The 22,397-nt window shown below is 45.0% G+C and overlaps 1 protein-coding gene across 3 annotated transcripts; it reads left to right on the top strand.

Annotated features, from left to right (window-relative positions):
• The first annotated feature begins 452 nt into the window (after nt 1-452).
• Nucleotides 453-22,057, top strand: lrch4 (leucine-rich repeats and calponin homology (CH) domain containing 4). Of its 3 annotated transcripts, none has more exons than XM_086024035.1 (18): nt 453-1,370; nt 10,618-10,762; nt 11,433-11,562; nt 11,656-11,761; nt 11,840-12,086; nt 12,179-12,275; nt 12,376-12,481; nt 13,289-13,380; nt 13,453-13,508; nt 14,664-14,843; nt 15,528-15,599; nt 15,675-15,729; nt 15,813-15,882; nt 16,365-16,463; nt 16,533-16,615; nt 16,673-16,810; nt 18,185-18,262; nt 18,639-19,265. In XM_086024035.1, the coding sequence occupies exons 1-18, from the start codon at nt 1,199-1,201 to the stop codon at nt 18,837-18,839; spliced, it is 2,127 nt and encodes a 708-aa protein (XP_085880161.1). In that variant the 5' UTR covers nt 453-1,198; the 3' UTR covers nt 18,840-19,265. The 3 variants fall into 3 exon arrangements, with proteins under 3 accessions (XP_085880161.1, XP_085880162.1, XP_085880160.1); XM_086024036.1 differs by lacking the exon at nt 18,639-19,265 and adding an exon at nt 21,494-22,057 and having other exon boundaries at nt 454-1,370; nt 16,362-16,463; XM_086024034.1 differs by having other exon boundaries at nt 455-1,370; nt 16,362-16,463; nt 18,639-19,263.
• Nucleotides 22,058-22,397: the final 340 nt, after the last annotated feature.

The following is a 22,397-nucleotide window of genomic DNA, read 5'->3' as shown; positions in this document are numbered from 1 at the left end:
CCTGCGTGGGTTTTCTCCGGGTCCTCCGGTTTCCTCCCACATTCCAAAAACATGCATGGCAGGTTAATTGATCACTCTAAATTGCCCCTAGGTGTGATTGTGAGTGCGGATGTTTGTCTCTGTGTGCCCTGCGATTGGCTGGCAACCAATTCAGGGTGTCCCCTGTCTACTGCCCAAAGACAGCTGGGATGGGCTCCGGCATGCCCGCGACCCTTGTGAGGAGAAGCGGTACAGATCATGCATGCATGCATGCAAATTATCTGCTGGCGCCTCTCACTAGTGACCTGTTGCATACAGTAGATGTGTTGAGGATGCACTTTCTTTGTTTTGGAAGTTCACATAATGATAGTATTAGGCGAAAGGTCTAAATGTGTATTATATTGAAATTTAAAAGCTTCATTTATTCCATAAAACCTCAAGGAGCTATTTCTTTTGGACATTTTCAGTTAACAGTCTATAACGCCTGCAAGCTATTTTCCCTGCAGGTTTTCTTACACATTTTAGACAAAGACGTCTATTTTCTAAGATGAAAAAGGTTTTTCATTTCAGAAATAAGCGATCTACAAAGGTGTATCTATTTTTTTAATTTTTTTTTTCATATACTCACTCAGCTCTTCGTTTGAAGAGGGACTATGAGCAGTTGGTCATGTTGTTTAGCACTTCCCGGCCACCATAGCAAGTAGAGGGGCCCGCCCCGTCAATTTTCCGTGCTTTGAGGAGTTTGGGGCTACAACTGTCAAAGTAAAAGACAGGCCAACGACAACCTTTTAAAGTACAGCACATTTCATTGGCAAAACACAAGACGGTTAGGTATTTTTTTCCAAAGCTCTGACGTGGGGTGGAATGCGCACCGCCGGGTGTCATTGTTCTTTGAGTTTACGAATGGTGAGCTTTTATTGTGTAAGAAAAGGCCGGCCCCCGGGTGTGATTGTTGCGACACTGGCGCGCTCGACGCCACTTCCTGTAAGATTGACAGCTTGAGCCCACTCTCCGGGCAGGCTGTGAGCTGACGCCAGCGAACGCCGCTCTGCGCGACCTGCCTCCAACACTTTTTCATGCCTTTTTCGCCACCATGGTCACACGTTCGTAGGTTTTTGCCTTTGGGGAGATATAAAGGAGGCGGCGTGGGGCCGGCTGCGTGACGCGGACGCCGGAAACAAAGTAAGGAGAGGACTCTTCCCGACGCGAGTGTTGTTTGATGGAGGCTGGCGATGGAGCCCAGCTGCCGGCCACAGTCGCGGCCAGTCGGAGTGTGGAGAAAGCCCTGGAGGACGCCGCCGCCAGCGGGGCTCTCAACTTGGCCAACCGAAAACTCAAAGAGTTCCCCCGCAGCGCCAAGAACTACGACCTGTCCGACATTACACACGCAGGCAAGTTGGAGTTTGAAGTTAGCCTTTCGCCTTTTGTTTGGTCGCCTTCCCGGTTCGGGGTTCCATCGCGAATCGAGCAGACGCTTCGCAACTATTGTTTCTGTTCAAAATATAGTCACTCAAATCAATCCCAATCTACTTCCCACAATAAAATGAATGAATGAAGGAAACCATAACAGTTATGGGAACGTGTTTATTTCAAGAACAACAGTACAAACAGTATAGTACTGTCTAACATCATCGTTATAACACAGTAAACACTTTTTTTTTGTCGTTGTGGCCACACCAAGTTAATATTTTAACGCCCTTGGTTAGCGTTCGAGGCGTTATTCACGCCTACTGCGTCATTATTTTACATGTCGTCGAAGCAGGGGCGGAGCTAAGTGGCCTCTTAGTGAGTGGTTATGTCATCCTGGCCACCCCACTGAAAAGTACTTCTGCTGCACACCACTTTCACCGGACAGGGGGTTAGGGAAAAAAAAAGAAAATTGACCATATATGCAAAATGCAAGCACAAAACACAACTGATATCTGTACTGTCACTGTGAGGTGAACTGATGGTGGCTGAAGGTCACCATTAAGTGGCAGGGTTAATTTTGTCTGCAACACAACCCCCCCCCCCCCAAAAAAAAAATGACTGAAGATTTATCATAGGAATACAACTAAGGATTATTTTAACATTGGATGAATCTGTCAAATACTCGTTTTAATTAATCGGATTCAAAATACGTATTTTCATCCATTTATTCCAAAACATGACATTATTTCTAATTGACAGTACAGAAAATGACAGATTATGGCTTTCCAATTTTTCTGCACCACACCAGAAATTAGGCAAAAATGTTGATCATTGTTTTCCAAAAAATCTCCTTTTGATTGAAGCAAGTTTTCATGGCTTTCGTTCATTATGACAGAAATCGGAGAATCTTTATTTTTGAGGCTAAAATTGAGAGGACTTGGACAGTTTTATGTTCAACAATATCGCAACGGTTAATCGATTAGGCAGAAGAGTTGTAGATTAACTTGAGAATTGATTAATTGTTCATTGTTGCACCTTTAGTTGGTAACTTAAAATCTTAAATTGGGGGCACTTGTAGCCAACGCACCACTGTAGAAGCAACCTGATACCAAACAATGCATTGAAACTGGTTTTTTTTTCTTACTATCTTCTAACAAAAGTATATGAATATAGGTAGTTTTTACAGATAATGTCACTTGTGTCAAAAATATACATGTAAAAACAATCCGTGATTTACTATTGAGAAGCACTTACCTCGGGTGGAAATTTTCCAATAAATCACAGCTTTTGCAACGTATAACAGACAGCAAAAAAAAGCCCCCTTTGTCCCGGCTTGTACAGTATCCAAACACCATCTTTGATAAATTCACATGTCAAATGTTAACATAATACATATAACAAACCATAAATCTACATGGCTCCGCTGGTCCACATACCTCGGGTCAAAAATCACTCTTTACTTGGGTTGTAATAGTTTGGCATTTTTTAGTTATAGTTTTGATTTTGTTGTGACTTTAGGTTTTTAAATTTGGTTACTTTGCATTTGTTTTCAGAGCAAGTTTGTATTATTATTTTAAATGTTGATTTTAATCCATTAATGAAAGTGTGTTTCCTTTTTTTTTTCCCCAGTGATAGTTTATTTTGTTAGTTTTTGTTACTATAACTAACCTTGGTCCAAACACGCCCCACAGCACAGACTAATCACTCAGGACAATCCTTCGGAGACCTTTGCCGACTTTGATCTCAAGTTGAGGAAAATGCTCACATTTGGTCGGCCCGATTGTAAGCGAGCGCGCATACGCCGGTTTAGTTTCGGCGTTGATGACGAAAGCGCCGGCACACGGTTGGATTAAGGCGGACTACCTTGTGGTGGCCGTGTGCAAAAAGAGGATTACGCCCGTCGTCCAGGTTGACGGAAATCAATCGTCAGCTCTGCCGTGACCTAAAGCAACAGCCACTGACATCAGCTAATTAGGACCATCTGCTCAGAACACGCCCGGTGTCCGTCCAGTCCATCCTTCGGGGACCAAGAGGCGGACAGTTACTTTTTGAAGGTCTTCTTACTTTGGACAATTGGCCTGCAAACTTGCCCTTTGCGCTTATGTGGTGTTGAGACGCTATCAAGAAAGCTCAGAAGTGTTCCCGATTCAAAAGAAGCCCCCCCCTCCATCCTGCCTTCCTCTCTCTCTCTCTCTCTCTCTCTCTCTCTCTCTCTCTCTCTCTCACTCCAGCCCCCCTCTCCGGCAAGTTCCCAGCTCCACCAAGGTCAAAGGTTCGTCCGCGCTCGCACAAAGACGACTCGCTTCCGGCGAGATGCGCACAAAGCTCGGGCCTTGTAGGCCCCACGCACGCCCACAAGTGTGTGTTTTTGTTTTGCGCGTTTGATGAGCTTCCATCCTCAGGCTGGAACAAGCATCAAGGCGTTAGTGTCGACGCCATGGTATCCAATATCTTTGCTCCCGGACTGACTTTGATAGCGATGCTCGTGTTTGGAATTCACTGCAGACGAGGTGTGGCGTTTTGTCGCCAAGCGATAATAATCTTTGTCATAATGCTCGTACAGTGTAAAGTTATTATTCAAAAAAAAAGAACGTAGCAGAGGAAGTTTGTTTTCCTGCACAAGAAATTGCTTTTTTTCCGCCAGAGTTAATGAAAAAAAAAAAAAAAAAACTCCAAGTGGCTGAAGTACTTGCACTCTGTATTAAAATCGAAGTACAGAGAATATGTGCAAGTCAATTTTATGTGATATCGATTTTCTTTTCTGCGCCCAAATGAGTACTCGTTTATCAATTCTTGCATGATGTTTGGACTGAGAATGAAAAATCCTAACCATGCAAGACAACAGCTTTGCTAACGTTGTGAACTGACAAAAAAAAAATGCGAAATTTGCTTCTAATAGCCCCCAAAACGAGTGTTTTCACATTTGCCACATTGTACCCCAAGGCAGAAGTAGTTAACGTACCACAACAGCACGTCCACGATCACCAGCAAAATGTACCTACGCTAGCTAGCTATTGGATAAATCTTACCACCACGAGTTAGCACGTATTTTAATGCCCCGCAAACGGTCCGGTGTACAAGCAGCACAGCTTTCTGTTAACTAGCTAACAGCTAGTTGCTAACCTCATCAGCGCAATCCGACGCTTATCGACCTCCGACGTCGGATTGCGCCGTCCGATCGATGTAGCCAACACCGGCAGGAAGCGTCTGGCCGGCGTTTCAGCATGTTGAATCGGCGTCGTGACATTTGTCCTCTCTGATTGGCTGTTAGCTAGCGAATCAGCAATAAGAGGAAGTGACAAATGCGGATAAACAGTGACGCCTTTGCCGCCTTAATCTTCCAAGAACGACAATGTTAAGTATTTCACCATAGTGTGTCAAGGTTTGCTTCTTGTGGGAGTTCATCGTGAGCGAAAAATTTAGCTGAATGCCTTGTTTACGTTTTTATAATCCGCCCCCGGCCAATAGCGTTTCTTCCAAACAGTTCTCTTGTGAGTGTGTGTGTGTGTGTGTGTGTGTGTGTAGGACATGGAAGGAGTTGTTTCCGTCAGCCGCGTATGCTTAAAGTGAAATCAACCCAAACATATTTTTTTCAAGAATATGTTCCCAGCAGGCCCACGATTTGAAACAAGGCATTTTGATTAATATTGCGTTTGTGGAATCAGCCACTCCTTTTTAGCCATTTCAGGGGGCGGCCATTTTGTCATTTCTGTCAAGTGAAAATGACATCACAACTACTCAGGGCTCAGATAACGACCAATCACAGCTCGCCCGTTTTCTAAAGCTGAGCCGTGATTGGCCGTTACCTGAGCCCTTGTGATGTCATTTTCAGTCGACAGAAGTAATAAAATGGCAAAGATGGCTAAAAACAAATGGATTCACTCTTCTTCCACAAATGGAATGTTTATCAAAATGCCTTGTTTCAACTAGTAGGCCTGCATAGAACATATTGTTGAAAAAAAATCTGTTTGGTTTGACTTCCGTTTTAAGTAAGCCGCTGTGCATCTCCCCGCTTGCTTGATTTCCTGCGCGCTGCGGATGTGGCCTCACCGGCGGCCTTCACTTCTGCTTTGTCTTGTCTGGCTCTTGGAAACACCGCCCTGCCGTTAGCATGCGTGCGTCTGCTCCGGTAACATTTTGACATTCGGGTTTTGGTTGTTTGTGCCGGGCGGCCAGCGTTCAGTCACACACAAGCCCGCTTTTGGTCGATGATTCAGACCGTGAGTTGCACTTTGAAAGTATTTTCAAGCTCAGTGGCAGCTGGTTGAAAGAGTGGGGGGGGGGGGGTGACCCCCGCCCACCAGTCCCAAGGGAGGTAACCAGAGCAAAGGCAGTCGGCCTACAAGTCGTCACTTGACTGGTGCAAGGCCCGTCCGATTCAAGGCGCTACTTTTTGTTGTTTAGTTTTGTTACCTGGCCGCAGCACAATGAAACTCGATGAGGGTGTGTTAATGAGTGACTGCTGCGTGCGTGCGTGTTTGTGTGTGTGTGTGTGTTGGTGTCAGGGCTTGGCTGGTGAGTAATGATACGCAACCACGCTGATTCATGAGCCTCCACACGGAGGAAGTTGATGATGTGCTGTGTGGGGCCGTTGCACTCGGGCTTCCGTTTGGACGGCCAGAGATGAAGCTGTCGTTGTGCGTCGCCGCGCCGCGTCACATGACACCTCCGCCGATGCGCGCACTTTCCTTCTCTGCGGTGGATCGTCGCTGAGGTTTTTTTTTAAAATTTATTTTGTTTTTTTCGTCGCTGTGTTTTCACAGCTCGGCCCTGCGCTCGCCGTTGCCACGGCGATCGGAACGTGTCGCTACTGCCATCTGTTTACACGTCTCTCACTTTTCAGCGCTCGTGCGCTCGAGCACCCAAAAAACACAGAAAAACTCTAGAAAGAAAAGAAAACAATTCAAAGCAGCACTAGACGGCATTGTACTTTGTTAGATGAATTGACAATGAATGAATTATCAAATTGATAATTATTTTTCATAATCCATGAATAGCGCCATCGTTTTTTCATTTCAAATTGTACATATGCTCAAAATTGGAGCTTCTCTGCCATGAATTTTTATATTGTCCCCCCGATTGGTTTTTTTTACTTTGGAAAACAATTGGTAACTTTTTTTGCTGATTTTTCTGACATGTTAAAGACCGAACCAGTAACTGATTCTTAATTCATTTATAATTGTGCATTTTCTGCACTATCAATAATGTCTTGTTTTAACTAAAACAGTTTAAAAAAATCCAATTCAGCCATTCATTGCAAAAATAAATATTGAATCGTTTATTAAAATGTTGTTTGCAGCCGGACTTTACACAGATCTGATCGACTGGTTAGGATTGGCAGAATTTTGACATTTAATGCAAAATTGGCGATTGGTTGTGATGTCATCATTTGCCGATCAATCAACGACATCCTTGATCGCTTCTGCAAAATAAGACCTTACAGCAAACACAATCTCGTGCACTCGGGACGTTTGTTCTGTGCTGCCACTGTTAATAATCCAACGTTTAGCATCTTATACTGCCAGATTTTCTTTTCAATTTTTCCCCATACTTTGATTTCTTTATTCATTTATTTATTTATTGGCGGGGTGTAGAGTGTAAAGAATGTAACATTATTTGCATCATGATTTAATTCCTTAATTGAATGTACATGCTGCTCTTTCTGCGGTGCGCATTGTCTTTCTTACCGAATCACCACAGGTATGTCGGGCGTGTCCTACCTGGATGCTGCAGCCGATCATACTGCATCGGGGTGTGTCCTGCCTAGAGCTCGAGTGTGATTCATAAATAGTAGTCATGAAATTATTGTAAAAGACAAAATTAATATATTTGTTGTTGTAAGCGTTAAGAGAGGAGGTTCTTTTATTCATGACATATTTTGAAACAAAATCGTCCGATGAATCGGTTAACAGAATTTTTTTCTGCCAGATAATCGGAATGGGCTCAAAATGTCTGTATTGGTTGGGCCCAGTCTAGTTTAGCCACAAGTGCCTTCCGCTCGGGCATGACATTGCTGCCCACTAGAATGATGACGAGGGCACGCACGTGGAACCGATTCACAGGACCAGCGAGGCCAAGCGCAAGCCGGCTTCTTGAAGCGACGTGAGCTTGTGATGCTCAAATGTCGTCGTCCGGCGTTTGCCCCGAGCTGCAAGTCAGGCGGGCACAGTGGGAGGGAAAGTGAGGAGGTGACAGATGCAAGTGTGTGGGAGGAAGTCAAGTCAAAAGGGATTTCTTGGCCAAGGACGTTGCACTCCCCATCATCTGCTGTCGACTTGAACATCGCTCAGCGCGGTTGTCTTTCGCTCAAGCGCTCTCTGGCCGCGCTAAGTGCTTGCAGCGCAGCGTATCCAAACACTTGATACGTGCCGCCCCCGTGAAACTGCCTCAGGAAGGGTGCGCTCGCAAAGCAGTGCGCAGCTAAAATGTTTCTCATTGCCTATGTTAGTAGTTTCAAGGCCAGCCAAGACTCCGAAAGATGTTTCAAACTCATCTTACATTGCTCAAAAATGCCATGACGTGGTACACGGACGGGGGTGTATGTCACCGAGTGGAAGTCTTGTCAATCAGTTCGGCCCCTCCAAAGTGCTTCATAGTTAGCTAGAGTAGCCGAACAATGAATTGAATTCAAATGAACGTGGCAGTGTAGTGGAATGCTTCCGGCATCAGCAAATCACGCTACAAAATGGACCATTCAGTTCACGACAACCACCTTCGCATGTAGCTCATCAGTATTAGCTAGCATGATAGCCTAAATAACGCTAGCACAATCAGGAGCGCAAAGACAAAAATATGCAGGGGATGACCAGCCATTTTATCCAGTGTTTGACTCCGTGATACACAGACTTGTTTTGCAAATATCTCGCAAACGACTCGGTGCTGAGCCGGGCACTTTGTAATTGGAACGTTTGGGCGGCATCTTCGGGCGTCACAGGAAGCGTACCAAAATATGCAAATGCCGTAGGTGCACTTTTCCAAGAATGGAGTTTGCAAACGGTGAAGGTGGAGCGCACTTTGAATGCAGAACGCCATACGAGAGGACCGGTTGCTCGACAAGTGTCGGCCTCGTGATGCGGGCGCGGCTACGCGCTGTCGTCGCGGATGCGCTGCTGTGCCGCCTCAAACGCTTGCGATTCACCGTTGGCCACACCCCAAACGCAGAGCTTGCTTTTCCCTTCGCACGGTGCACTTTGCCTCGATGATGATGTGGCTTTAAAGGTCTGCAATACAGCCTTACATGCTGCAATCCAAACATTTGTGTTGTTTGCTTTCGGCCAAATTGGAATTAGCGCTAATACAGTCATTTGTCAAATGTGTCGTGTAGTGTGCAAACTGTCTTGAAGGGAAGAGGGATGAAGAAAACGTCATTCTCATCATTCAGGTTATGTTGGAGTCCCACCCCTATTAAATCTATCTCTGTTGTCTTAGTCGATCCAAGGTACACTTGCTAAAGCACACTTTTGCCCTGTCTACCAAATTCATTTCAAAGTGCGATTAAAGCCTTGTTCAAGGTCATTCCCAAGAACATTCTTGAATTTCACAGAACTGTATGAACTACAACTGCGTCCGTTCATGGCGGAGGATACGTTTTAGTAGCGATAGGAAAATATTAAGCGGTATTTTTGGACTCCTCTGGATTAGATGGCACTCAACATTGTACACTGACTTGCCGTTTCTTTATTTGGGCCAACAGTAGAGGAGTCCAAAAAGTACAACTGATTCATGAAGCAAATTTGAAGCTTCATTTTGCCATCACTACGTTTCAGTTCCAAACCCACTCTCTGTAATTGAAAATCCAACATACACAGAGAGCCTGTAATTAAAAAAAAAAAAAGAAAAGAAAAGATTTAGCCCTTGTACATACTTAAAACTGATCAAAAAGACTCTGGATCGTATTCAAGCACTCTTTAGAAAGTATTCATTAGCACCTGTTCTCACGCCGGCTGTCAAGAAATGGGCGACTGTCGTAGCTGTTGCCTTAAAATCGGCCAGCCGGGACGTAGCAGGAAAACACGACTTTGATTGAGTCCGAGGAAATGTCTTTCCTCTTGTATCCGACTCCCTATCGTGTCGCTTGAGAAGGAATGTTGTCCCACTTCTTGCGGGACTGCGCAGCATTTCCATCCCTTGTCCAGTGACCCACATGCAAATAAAAGCAAACGCCAGCCAAACAAAGGCCGAATGGCCGGGTGGATGGATGTTGACGTGGGCCACATCCAAGTTCTGATACCACTCGGAGGGCCGTTACGACTCTTAACCCGTGTAAATGTATGATCGCCTTCATATACGACTAATTGATGGATCACTAGTTTTGAAATCAGAAGCCAGTAATTCGTTTTTGTTCAACTACTTTTCAATGTAATTTAAAGGAAGGATTGGTATTTGTCTTCGCGGGCCACATAAAATGAAGCCGCGGGCCGGATCCGGCCCCCGGGCCTTGAGTTTGACACCTGTACCCAAAAGCTGTTAGCCAGCGCGAGCATGCGCGCCGCCATCTTGGCTAGCGTTAGCGCCACGGTAGCCTACACGGCTTCGCCTCATTAGTATATGAGGAAAAGAAAAGTGTTTGAGGCCCACTTTAAGAAGCAGCACACGATGAGCAATTCTTGAAAAAAAAAAAAAAAAAAAGAAGCCAAGTGCTTGCGTCAAGCTGTTGATTTCAACTTTGGGTGGAAGTTCACTCAAACTTGAGGATTTGGCGTTCAGCACCTTCTGTGCAAAATGGGCTGCGGTGGGGGCTGGGCCGGGGCTGCTGGTGGTGGTGGGGGGGGCGGTTTTCCCACATCTTTGTCTGTCTCTTGGACAATGGTTACCGACGGCCCCCGCCTGCGTTCCATCCCCCAGTGGAGACTCCACTGGCCGCCCCCACCTTTTGTTCACACGGCTCCCCCGCAGCTACGGGCCGACAAAGAGGCATCGTTACTGTACACCATCTGAGTCCATCCTGCGCGCTTCGAGGAATGACTTTGTGTATCTGCCGGGATTCCTTCTCAGCCCCCTTCATGTTCGCTGAAGTGGCTTCCAAAAACAAATCAATAAACAGCCACCGGGCAGTCTGCCATTGACTGACTTCCGTGTCAGTGAAAGCAACGTGCTAATGGGGCTTTTTAGGCTCACCAAGTGCGGCGCTTCTCAAACTGGGCTTTGAGGCTACGCAAAATCACTTGAAAAAATGTATATGAAATAATTTCATGCTTTTTTTTTTTTTTTTTTCCTCTTCTCCCCCAGATCTGTCGAAAAATCGTCTATGCGAGCTGCCCGAGGAGCTCGGTCACTTTATCTCGCTGGAGACGCTCAGTCTTTACCACAATGGGATGCGTTCGCTCTCCCCCTGCCTGGGGAACCTCCAGGCCCTCACCTACCTCAATCTCAGGTACGCACACACACACACACACCCACCCTCCCACGATACGGCAATGTCGCTGTTGCCAAGAGACCCTCAAGTACGAGGGCCGAACCATTCGCCCGATTGAAATGGACACCGCAAAGCAGCTTGGAAGCCATTTTCAAATGGCAACCGCTGCAATCTGGCAAATAAAACGTCAAAACTCTGCTCCATTTCAGTTGGGTGGTAGCAAGGTCATTATAGTTCGTGAATATCTTTACATTTTTGTCATGTAGCGATAAGTTCAGTGCTTACTTCGTAGAGTGCACATGTGGACGTGACTGTCGACATGATCAAGCCACAGATATCTTTGCGTCACTGTCGCAGCCACATGTGTGACTTTGGTCCAACTTTGTGAAGCCGTCGTAGTAGACGCTTAAAAGACTGCAAGTCAAAGATGTTTCCTAAGCTAACAACTTTAACGGAAGCAGATGAATAAAACTGTCTTTCATATTTGTGCTTTATTTGGCCTCCGTTTGAGCAACCAAACATGAATCCGATGTATTTTTGCTTCTTGTAATACAGATGAATGTATTGAGGATCTTGAGCAGATAATTAACTCGCAGTATTGAAGGGAAAACAAATGACAAGGAGCTTGTTTTGGCAAAAGGCCAAAGGTCGCCGAAGGAATGCGACATGTTGCGCTTTGCGTCCACAGCCGCAATCTGTTGTCCACTTTGTCGGCGTCCGTCTTTGAGCTTCCGCTCCTGCGAGTGCTCATCGTCAGCAACAACAAGTTGTCTTCGCTGCCCGCCTCCGTGTTGGCCCTCGCGAATCTGCGACAGCTGGTAGCCCAAACCCGCTCTCTAGCCCCGCCCCCTGAGGTGCGGCGGCGTGACTTTTTTTCTTCTTCTTTTTTTTTTTTTTTTTTTGCTCGCCAGGACGTGAGCTGCAACGAGCTGCAGTGTTTGCCGGCGGAGCTCGGCCGGCTCGAGTGTTTGCGCGACTTGAAACTGAGGCGGAACCGGCTCACCTCTTTGCCCGAAGGTACGCGGGGGAACCGCGGAGGTCGCCGCCGTTTGCGTCGACTTTGCTGCAAATTTGCCTCCCCCCTCGCCTGTCCAGAAATGTCGGAGCTGCCTCTGGTGCGCCTCGACGCGTCCTGCAACCGCCTCACGCGCTTGCCGCTGTGCTACCGCCACCTGCGGCACCTGCAGAGCATCTCGCTGGACAACAACCCGCTGCAGATGCCCCCCGCGCAGATCTGCGCCAAGGGCAAATACCACATCTTTAAGTATCTCAACATGGAGGCGTGCAAGAGGAGCCAGGAGGAGCTGGAGAGGCACCTGAGGCCCACCGGCTTCAACAGCTGGTCAGTGGCCCGCCCCGGCCCGGCCCGGCCCGCTGGCGAGCCCGCCCTTGTCTTTTGTGTTCTTTGCGCCCTAACCCGCCGTCGTGTCGCAGTTTGTCCGACCAGGAGCTGTTCAGCGGCCAGTTTGGCGGCCTGGACTCCGGTTTCAACAGTGTCGATAGTGGCAGCAAACGATGGTCCGGGAATGAGGCCAGTCCACGCTTGAAGCCGGCCGCGTTGCACAATGTCCGCCCGCCATAACAAGCGCTTCATTTGCTGTGTGTGTGTGTGTGTGTGTGTGTGTGTGTAGTCAGCGGATGACTTTTCCGAACGTTCCCTGCGTATTTCCGAGGTCAGCAGAGACCAGAGAAACCTGGAGGAGGTGGAGGAGGACTCTCCTCTAGAAGCCACCAAAGGTGAGGCTGACGGACGGCCGCCTTCACTTTCATTCTAGTTATCCAAAATGGGCAAAATAACTACAATTTGAAAAAAAAACAAAAAAACATTTTCATTAACCAAATAAAAGACAAACCAAAATGCTTGTGGAAAAAAAGCAAAAACTGAGACAACATGTTACATTTCTAAAGCCAATGAAAGCTAACTATAGTTACGCTGAAAATGTCCGTTGTTGTCATCTTTGTCCGTGAATATCATAAATGAGCTTTCAGGCTTTATTTTAAATTTGTTTCAGGATTGCTGTACATCTGGAGGGCAAACCGTTGTTTGAAAATTGCACTGTAAAAAAATGTAAATACTTTAGAGTATGACCTTTTTTTTTTTTTTTTTTTTATCTTACACTTGTCAAATATGCCGTACATAAAAAGAACCACTAAAACTAAACTAGAATGAAACATTTTTGAAAAGTAAAAACTAACAAACCTGTTCTAAAAAGCAACCTTCACTCACTATATATATTATATTATATTATATTATATAATAATAATAATAATAATAACCCTAATCCTGATCCGTGCTGACGGAAGTTAAAAGAAGAAAGAAGTAGAAGAAATATAAGAATCTAGGCTAACTATTAGATTGTGTCGTCATGTGGCGAGTGATCTCGGTGACACGAATACTCAACACAAGTCCAGCAGTTGCTCCTCCATTTGCGTGTGGCAACAAGGCCAACGAGCTTCCCGATTGGCTATCGGCCGGTGTCACGTTGCGCTCAAAATGTCAGCGTGTGTGCTTGCAAAACTCTTCCCATTGGGCTGCGTTCGTAGTCAACGGCCAAGCGGGGCGGGTGGACTCCATCGACGGCAGCCTGACGGAGGAAGACGAGGAGGAGATGAAGACGGGGCCTCTCGCAGCGCCGGTACGAGGCCAAAGATGCCCATTGCGCAACATCCGCTTTCTGTTCTTGATGATGTCACTGCTTTCTTTCCAGGAGCCCAACGAGAGAAGCGCTTTGTCCGACAAGAAGGAGCCCGCCAAATGCCGCCGGTACGTCCTGTCGCCCGCCATCTTTGACAGGCTGACGATGCGCTACGAGGTCACTTGACGCAATATTTGAAGAGCTGGGGAAAGTCAATAGACGCCAGTTCCCACTCCCGCCTCTCGGCAGTCAGACATTGGCCCAGCTCGGCTCGACAGCTTTCACATTGAGCACAATGTGGCAGTGAAGTTTCGGTTCCACTTGGGAGAATGCTTTTTTTTTTTTTTGCTTGAAGCGGGCTCATTCCCAAATGGGATCGTCCCATAATGACCGCATTTGTTAGTTTCAGCTCAGCATCAAGCACGCGCAGGACGTACGCAGGAATGAACGCGCGCACGCACGCTCCATAGATGACCGCATTCAGTCAATTATCGACACAAACAAGCCACCTTCACACGAGGCCCATCGATAGCATGAGCGGCCCAAACGAGAAGTTAGCATAGCGCAAAGTGATGTGGCATCACACGTGGGCCAGCAAATATGGACACTTTACATAAACGATCCGACAACCTTGTTGCATTTGCACTAAATAAATGTCGGCAAAGTCGACTTCGTAGCTGCATCAAAATGTAATTTGACTCATTTGGCCCCCCGCATTCAATTATGAGTGACTTAATGGGAAAATCGGTGGCCACTACATAATCGTGAGACATCCGACAGCGTTCATTTGGATAGTTTTGAGAATTTACATTTTCTATTTGACATGTCAAATGGTTTGCAATGCACACTCGACATCGTCCTTCTTCGGCCGCTAATTGGGCTTTTTAAAAATGTTACTTTTCTTTTTTTTGCTGATTTTTGCAGATTCTTCTCTGACATATTAACACGTTGTTTTTTTTTTTCAAACACACTGATCCTACATAAGACAAAAATAATGACAAAAAAAAACAGCTGCATGTAATTTATTTGTTAACAGTAGTTGATGTTATTTTATTCATTAGATTTGATTAATGAATTGGACAATTGGTCATCGGTTATCCGAATTTTATTCTGCCAAATACCAGAATTGGCATCAATCTAAAAAAAAAAAAAATCAGAATCGGTCGGGCTGATCACCTGACAAAAAGTCGCTTTCGGTTGAAATACTTTGGGGATGCGCCCTAGGTTTGAAAGCCGCTAGTGAACTTTGGCTGTCTTTTCCTTTCCTTGTGTCTCCGGTGCAGGTCCAGCCTTCACATGGAAGTCGCCGCCTCGCCATCGCCGCTGGCCTCTCTGACGCCGCTGGCCTCGCTGCCGCCGTCCCCCTCCAGCCCCACCACGGAAGAGCGCCGCCGGCCAGGAACGCTTCTCATCTGGCAGGAGCGAGAGAGACTGCAGCAGCAGCAGCAAGGGGAGAAGGCCAGGTAAGCGGGATCGTGGTAAAGCCTTGACAAAATCTTTTTGCCTTTGCTATTTTGTATTTCTGCAAGACAGTGTCGCTTGGAAACGAAGCCTCACTGATCATGTCAGCGCCAGATAAACCTGATGTGCGTTTCCGTTATGGCTTGTGATCAACGCTCAGGCACCCCAGAGACTTTTTTAAATCTATTTTTTTTAGACAATGAAAAAGTGAATCGGACGGCGCTTGACAGTGCCGATGGACACTAACCTGAAGAAGCATATTGCGAAAGCAAGCAGTATTTGAAGGCAAAGGAGTGCAATGTTATGCAACGGCCAAGCCAGCCCACCTGACCTGAATCCGATTGAGCGCGCGTTTCACTTGCTGAAGACACACGTGATGTGCATTCTTGGAATACAGATGGATTTGTTGCTTGCTATGGTAAACCCCCCCCAAAAAATACATGGGAAGAGGACCTTAAAAAATAAAACAAATTGCATATGAAATGGCAGTTGCAATCTCCTCAAATGTCTTCACCCCAGCATTTGGGTGTGTTCTCTGAAAATGCGCTGGCATTTTCTGGCGGCGCTTGGTGATGACACGGACTGTACGTTTTGCGCCACTCGGCCTGAAATGCTTGCGTTTTCTAATCGCCACCATGTGGCAAAGATGTAACGTCTGTAACGATACTATTCATCTCTTTTTGCAGCTTGCTGAAGTCCTTGAGCAAAACAGGAAGTCTCGTGGCCTTGACAGCGCCGACAGGAAGCAGTAGCTCCGAGTGAGTTGAGATTGGGACACCTTGGACGCCGTGGCGACTTGCAATCCTCATTACTGTCCCTCCGCCTCCCTCTAGCGGCGCATCCCCAGAAAGCAGCCCCTCCCACTGTGGCCTCCGACCGCAACGCGCCGTGAGTTGTGCTCCTCCTCGCTCGGCCAAGTGCACGGGAGACTCCGCGCGAGCGCGTTCACTCTTGTCTGGCCTTTGCTTCAGAGCACCGAACACGCCGGCGCTCCGTCTTCTTCGACGACGCTGCATCTTCAGCGCTCAAGGAGCAGAACAGGTACTTGAGTCATTTTAGCGTAAGCCAAAACATTCATGGATGTGATATTCTCTGTTGTAGCACAGTGCTTTTGTCTCTTGAATACATGGGGAAGCACTGGCGGAGCTAGAGAGGGGGCTACAGGGGCAATGCCCCCCCCCCCCCCCCAACCCAGAATATGCTTGGACCCCCCTGGTGCCAGAGCAAATAATTGGCTTTGGGGTACTTTACAATGTTTTCCCATATTTCCCCCTCCCCGTCTCCTGTAGGGAACATATATTGAGTTCGTATCAGCATTTTCGGAATACTTTTTGGGGCTTGTCATTTATTTTATTTTTTTGTTGTTGTGCTGAGATATCCCAACCCATTGAAAAAAAAATCCTAGCTCTGCCAGTGGATCTTAACATGTTAAATTGCGAAATTGAGGAAACAAAATGGCAATTGGGTGATTTTTTTCCAAGCCACAGCATGTAGCAAAACTTACGAATGAGCTCTTCCAGAAGGGCCGTCCTCCCCGAAGACGTCTCCGCCCCCGGCGCCGAACCCCAAACCCAACAGCTTCCTGTTCCGTACGTCGTCCCGCGGCAACGTCCGACCCGCCGGTAAGCGGCGCCAAATAAAGCGAGCGAGCTCGGCGAGGCCCGCTTTGGCAGCGTCTGCGTCGTCCGCAGGTTGCGAGATGAGCCGGAGCGAGTCCCGCAGCACCGCGCGCTCGCCGAAGGAAGAGAGGGCGGACGCCGCGCAGCTGCGCAAGGTAGGTGGCGCGGAGAGGCGTCGTCTGAGGTCGCGCGCTGACGCGGTGCTTTGGCAGACGCTGGAGGCCCGTCTGAAGGTGAGCCTCGGCGAGGACCTGTGCGAGGCGCTGTCGGACGGCACCGTCCTCTGCCAGCTGGTCAACAGCGTTCGAGCGCGCTCCGTGCCCATCATCCACGTCCCGTCCCCGGCTGTGGTGAGTCGGCTTTCATTTCACTCCTCTGCGAGCCCCGCCGCGAAATTGCCGCAACACTGAACTGATTTCTTTTGATTTTCGTCGGCTTGAAGTCCCTTTTGAGAGCGGGTTTCGATTAGGGGTGGGCGATATGCCAAAATCTCATCAAGATTTTTAAAAAATAAAATCACGATCGCGATTTTATCATGATTCTTTTTTTAAAAAAGATGTAAGACTAATTTGCACATTTCGGACCATTTTCCTCCTGTCAAACATAGAAAACATATTCCAATTGTATATAAAACTCTAAAAGAAAAAAAAAGACATTTTAAGCCAGCTAAGCTTTCTGAACAGGTTTTAATTTGAATAGTGACAATTTTTATTGAAATGTGCAGTGAATGTAAACATAAAAGGTACAATAACGTAAACGTAAAAACACAGCTCGTAACGCAGGTGTAGTATTTTGAAGAGTTTTTTAAAGCCCTCGTTTTTCCACTGTTTTAATGGGAATCATGTCTTCAGCAAGGTAATAAGTCACTGCCTCAGTTACTTCTTTACACCGCTTGCTTGTTTTTTCATATGGAGTGCCCTTGTTAAATGACTGCGTTACTGTGGGTTGCGTTAGCTTGGAGCTAGCGGCTGCCTCTAGCTACCATGTGTCTGATCTCCGTTTGCTTTGGCTGTCGGCGGCGCCGGCGTCCGAACCGAGTCCCTGCAAACTTTGCAAATAACTGGTTTGCGCTTTCTCCTCCGAGGAAAAGTGAAGCCAAATCGACACTGTGGATGTGGAGTTTCTTTTCGGGACCAACTCTGCTTCGTGGTGACTTTCCGCTATAGCTTCCCGCTATCCAAACAAACAGGGAGGCGGGGAGTGTCACATACGGTGCACTGTGCGTGCTGTGATTGGTTGGTCGGGCTTTGCGTCGCCCTAGAGCTAAACTGTTTGGAATGTGCCATGTAGACGATCAAACGATCTTTCGGCTTTATGAGATCGTGAACACGTTAAACCGCTGAACGATCTAATATCCTCATATCTGCCCCTTTCGAAAATGCTTCACTTTCATTGACGTTTTTACTATGAGATTTAGTTTTTCATATATGGCATTTTTGTGAAGTGCCAGATAAAAAACGATCAATAAAAGATCACTCTGTACTGTGTAATTGTAGTTTACAATTCACAAGCAACTGTTCCGCCCTCTTCTGTACAACTGTACAGTAATAAGTAAATAAACGGAAAGTCAACCAGAAAGCTCATGTATGAAATGAATTGACAAAGATGAAAATGTTGCCAGTCGCGCACGTCGCACTTGAACTCATTGACGAGTGGACTTGTCTTTTCACAGTCCAGACATTCCATCCCTTTGACGCGGCCATGTCCTTGTGCTTGTCTTTCAGCCCAAACTCGGCTCCGCCAAGTGTCGACTCAATGTGGAAAATTTCATCGCCGCTTGCCGCAAGCTGGGCGTCCCCGAGGTAGGGTGAAAATGACAATCACTCGGAGTCCCATAACGCCTTTCAAGGGACAAGAACTCGTGTCGGAATTCAAATATCGTGTGCTGCTTCGATGATGAGAGAACTAGAGCCGCGCTCAAAAGGGCCGATGTAGTTGTGCACAGAAACCACAAGGTGGCGGAAAAGCGCTACTGTTGTATCAGACCCAGTAGGAGGCTTAGGAAACTCGTGACGGCTTTCTAACTACGGAGTGTTGTTGTTCGTTGCTGTCACGGTTGGACCGACGACTCGAGCGGCCGCCAAAAGGCTCAAGTCGCCGGTCCAAACGCGGCTTATGTCCTCCCTCCTTCTAACACTTCCCTGTCGTGTGTTTTTATTTGTATTTTGCCCCGTCCAGACGGACATGTGTGTGTGCTCTGATGTGCTTGTGTCTAAGCCGCCCCGCGTGCTGCCCTGCGTGGAGGCCTTGCTGGCCCTGGAGGACGGAGCCCCCCAGCCGCCGCCGCCGCCGCCGCCATTGCTGGCCGCAGATTTCCTGCTCTTCTATTGTGCAGCCATGGCGCTGCTCTACGCCCTCTACTACTACCTGCTAGCCTAAGAACACACACAGCACTGAAATGCCTTTGCTTCTTCGCCTTTTACCACGTCGAAAATCCACTACAGGTCCTGCATTTTCTCCTGAGAATGCCCGTCTCATTTATAGTCTATCATACAGGGTGACAACATGGTGTTAAGCATTTTTTTCCCCCCTTTATTTGTATTTTTTGCACTGCTTGGGTCTTAGAAAAAGGAAGTGAGCATCCTTAAAGGGCCCGTGTGAGCTGAAGACCAGCTGTGAATGTTTACTTTATGATCACTTTTACTATTTCCAACTTGTGCAAATGAGACCCGAGTGCCTCCGAACCGACATAACTTTGACTTGAGGTCAAACTAGAAAGGTACAAACGACGCGCACGCGCACACACACACACACACACACCTATAAATGTGTGTGTAATACGTGTATATGTATGCATCTATATATGTGTATATGTATGCATGTATATATATATATGTATATGTATATATATGTATATGTATATCTATGTATGTGTATATATATGTATGTGTATATATATATGTATGTATATGTATGTATATGTATGTATATATATATATATATATACATGTATATATATGTATATGTATATACTTGTATGTATGTGTATATATATATATATATATATACATGTATATGTATGCGTATATATGTATATATATATACATGTATATGTATATATATATATATATATATATATATACATGTATATGTATATATATGTATACATGTATATGTATATATATGTATACATGTATATGTATATATATGTATACATGTATATGTATATATATGTATATGTATACATGTATATATGTATATACTTGTATGTATGTGTATATATATATATATATATACATGTATATGTATGCGTATATATGTATATATATATATGCGTATATATAAGTATATATATATACATGTATATGTATGCGTATATATATATGTATATATATACATGTATATGTATGTGTGTATATATATATATATATATATATATATGTATATATATATACGCATACATATACATGTGTGTATATATATATATACATATATATATGCATACATATACATGTATATATATATATATATACATGTATATATATGTATATATATACATGTATATGTATGTATATATGTGTGTATATATATGTATATATGTGTATATAATTAAATAATACTTGTAAGTACTGTAAATGTGGCCATCAAAGATGTGTATCTCCAAGAAAAGGCAATGCGATACAACTCTAAATATAAAATTGGAACAATTCGCTTTGATTCAATACACTCACATCTTTTAAATCAAAACCAATTTTCTGACATGAATCGTTTTGTTCCACTAAATATGTTATATATACACACACACATGTGTACATGTACATGTATATGTTTTTATGAACATATATACATGCATGTATATATGTGTACACATGTATGTGTGTATGTTTATGTATATATATATATATATATATATGTATATATAATGTATACATATATAATGTATAAATAATGTATACATATATAATGTATAAATGTGTATATAATGTATGAAATGCGTTTATGTAGAGAACATTATTTGTTCGTGTCAGTGGTGTTTGTCAACTGGCTGACTTTGTATAAATGTAAACAGGTTAGTAAATTATATATATTTTTAATTTATTTTGCAGTTGTTTCGTTGCAAGGTCACTAAGAAACTCGTGAAAGCTCCAACAGAGAAAATGAACATGATCAATATTCCATTATTCCGGCTTAAAGTAACTGAAAATTGACTTTTTTTCCCCCCTGAGTTATTAATCATATCCCCCGCTCCCTCACCCCCCACTTGAGGCTTTCCCATGTCTACCTGACACATTCTGCCTTACTGCTCCTTTTCAACATGTATGAAACATTTCTGCGTTGCGAAGTTAAAATGGATAAAACAAGGGAGGGAAAAAAAAGATGAAATTCAGTCCGTCCAATTCTCGTTATGTGTGCTTAATGTCTACGATTGTCTGCTCTGACCCATTTCCCAATCTGACAATCGGGCTTTTGCTGACTTGGATCCCGAAAGTGGGAAAAATGGTCAGCGAGTCCGATTATCGATATGTGTACCCGATTTAGCTGCCTTATTGCACATGTACAGTCAATGTCAATTAGTTTGTCATGGAAACATTTTAAAATGGATGACAACTGTTTGTCTGTGAGTTTCTCCTTGTTTTGCTTTCTCCATTTGTCCCGTTAGCTCAGCTGTCTCTTGCTGCTGGTTTTGACTGTTCCTGGCCTACTGTTTGCATTCATGTACACTGTGTGAATCCAAAATGTCTCTTTTGTAAGTCAAGCCGCTTTCCAAATGAACTCCCAAATATGTCCACGTAACAGAAAGTCCCACTTATCTTTTTTATATTTATACACTTTTGAGACTCCTTTTTCAAGTTTATATAGATATATTTGTTACATTTGTTCTGCCCTCCTGCTGTAAAGAATTGATTAAAAATGGACTTTGACACGTTGCTTTTTTTTGGGTGGTATATTCAAATAAATACTTTCAAAAACATCCCGTTATTGCCTTTATGGGAGCTGGACCTGCCAGTGTGAGTATGACTGAACTAGCAATGTCATTCAAATTCAACATTTGCATATATTTCAACAACTTCTTTTTCCTCCTCCCGCCTCAGGATGAATTGTGCTCACCGCAGCTCATCACCGAGGATGACGGCCTGAGCCGGTTGGCCCGGACCGTCCGGGTTCTGGAGGGACTGGCTGGCGGTCGTTAACTGTCCATTGAATTGACGACAACATGAAAGTAGCGATGGTGGACCACTCCCAATTTACAAGAGTCACTGTGGCATTCCGGAGTTGGAGGACGCTGGAATCCCCATAAATAACTCCACGGATAAATCGTCTTGGATTGTGATGTCTTGTAATTAAAGATGCACATCTCCAGCGCAGGTGTTAAAACTCAAGGCCTGGGCGCCGGATCTCATCATTTTATGTAGTTTGCAAACACGTTACATCAACTTCATGTTGCTAAAAGGACAAAATTGCAAATTGTCTTCAATTTTAATAACCTTATATATGGCAAGCCTGTTTCTGATTCTGATTTTTGAAACAAGTTACCCATCATTTGTTGTGTATATGATGTAAGATGAGGTCATCAATGAATTCAAAGGTAAGAATGTCATCAATTTATTGTGCAGTATTCTTAACAGCGTTGGCAAACAAAATATTTGATGACCACACGGAACTGGTCTGTGTTGATTGGCCCAAATAACGTTAGTAGTAGTTCGGTCGCCAGTGTGTATATTCAGCAAATCGTGCTACACACCAAAGGCTATAAAGGACAAATGATGGACCAAGAAAACATGCATGGATTGTTGTGTGCGGTTGGGCAGGTTAATGTTTTTTTTTTTATGTGGTCGTTTTAAAAGGTTTGCGCTTGGAGGGTTTTCAATCAGGTTAATGATCCCTCTGGTCAGGCTGTCCTTGCCCTTGAGTGAGACTAAAAAAAAAAAATGAGTACAAGCACGAGTCGAGAAAATGTGTTCAATATGCAACGGGATCAATGGAACGATGAGACGT

The sequence above is a fragment of the Filicampus tigris genome, chromosome 2, assembly GCF_054856515.1.
Source record: "Filicampus tigris isolate MCC_2025a chromosome 2, RoL_Ftig_1.0, whole genome shotgun sequence".
NCBI lineage: Eukaryota > Metazoa > Chordata > Actinopteri > Syngnathiformes > Syngnathidae > Filicampus > Filicampus tigris.
Note: the sequence above shows the minus strand (reverse complement) of the source record. Positions and strands in the feature narration are given on the sequence as shown.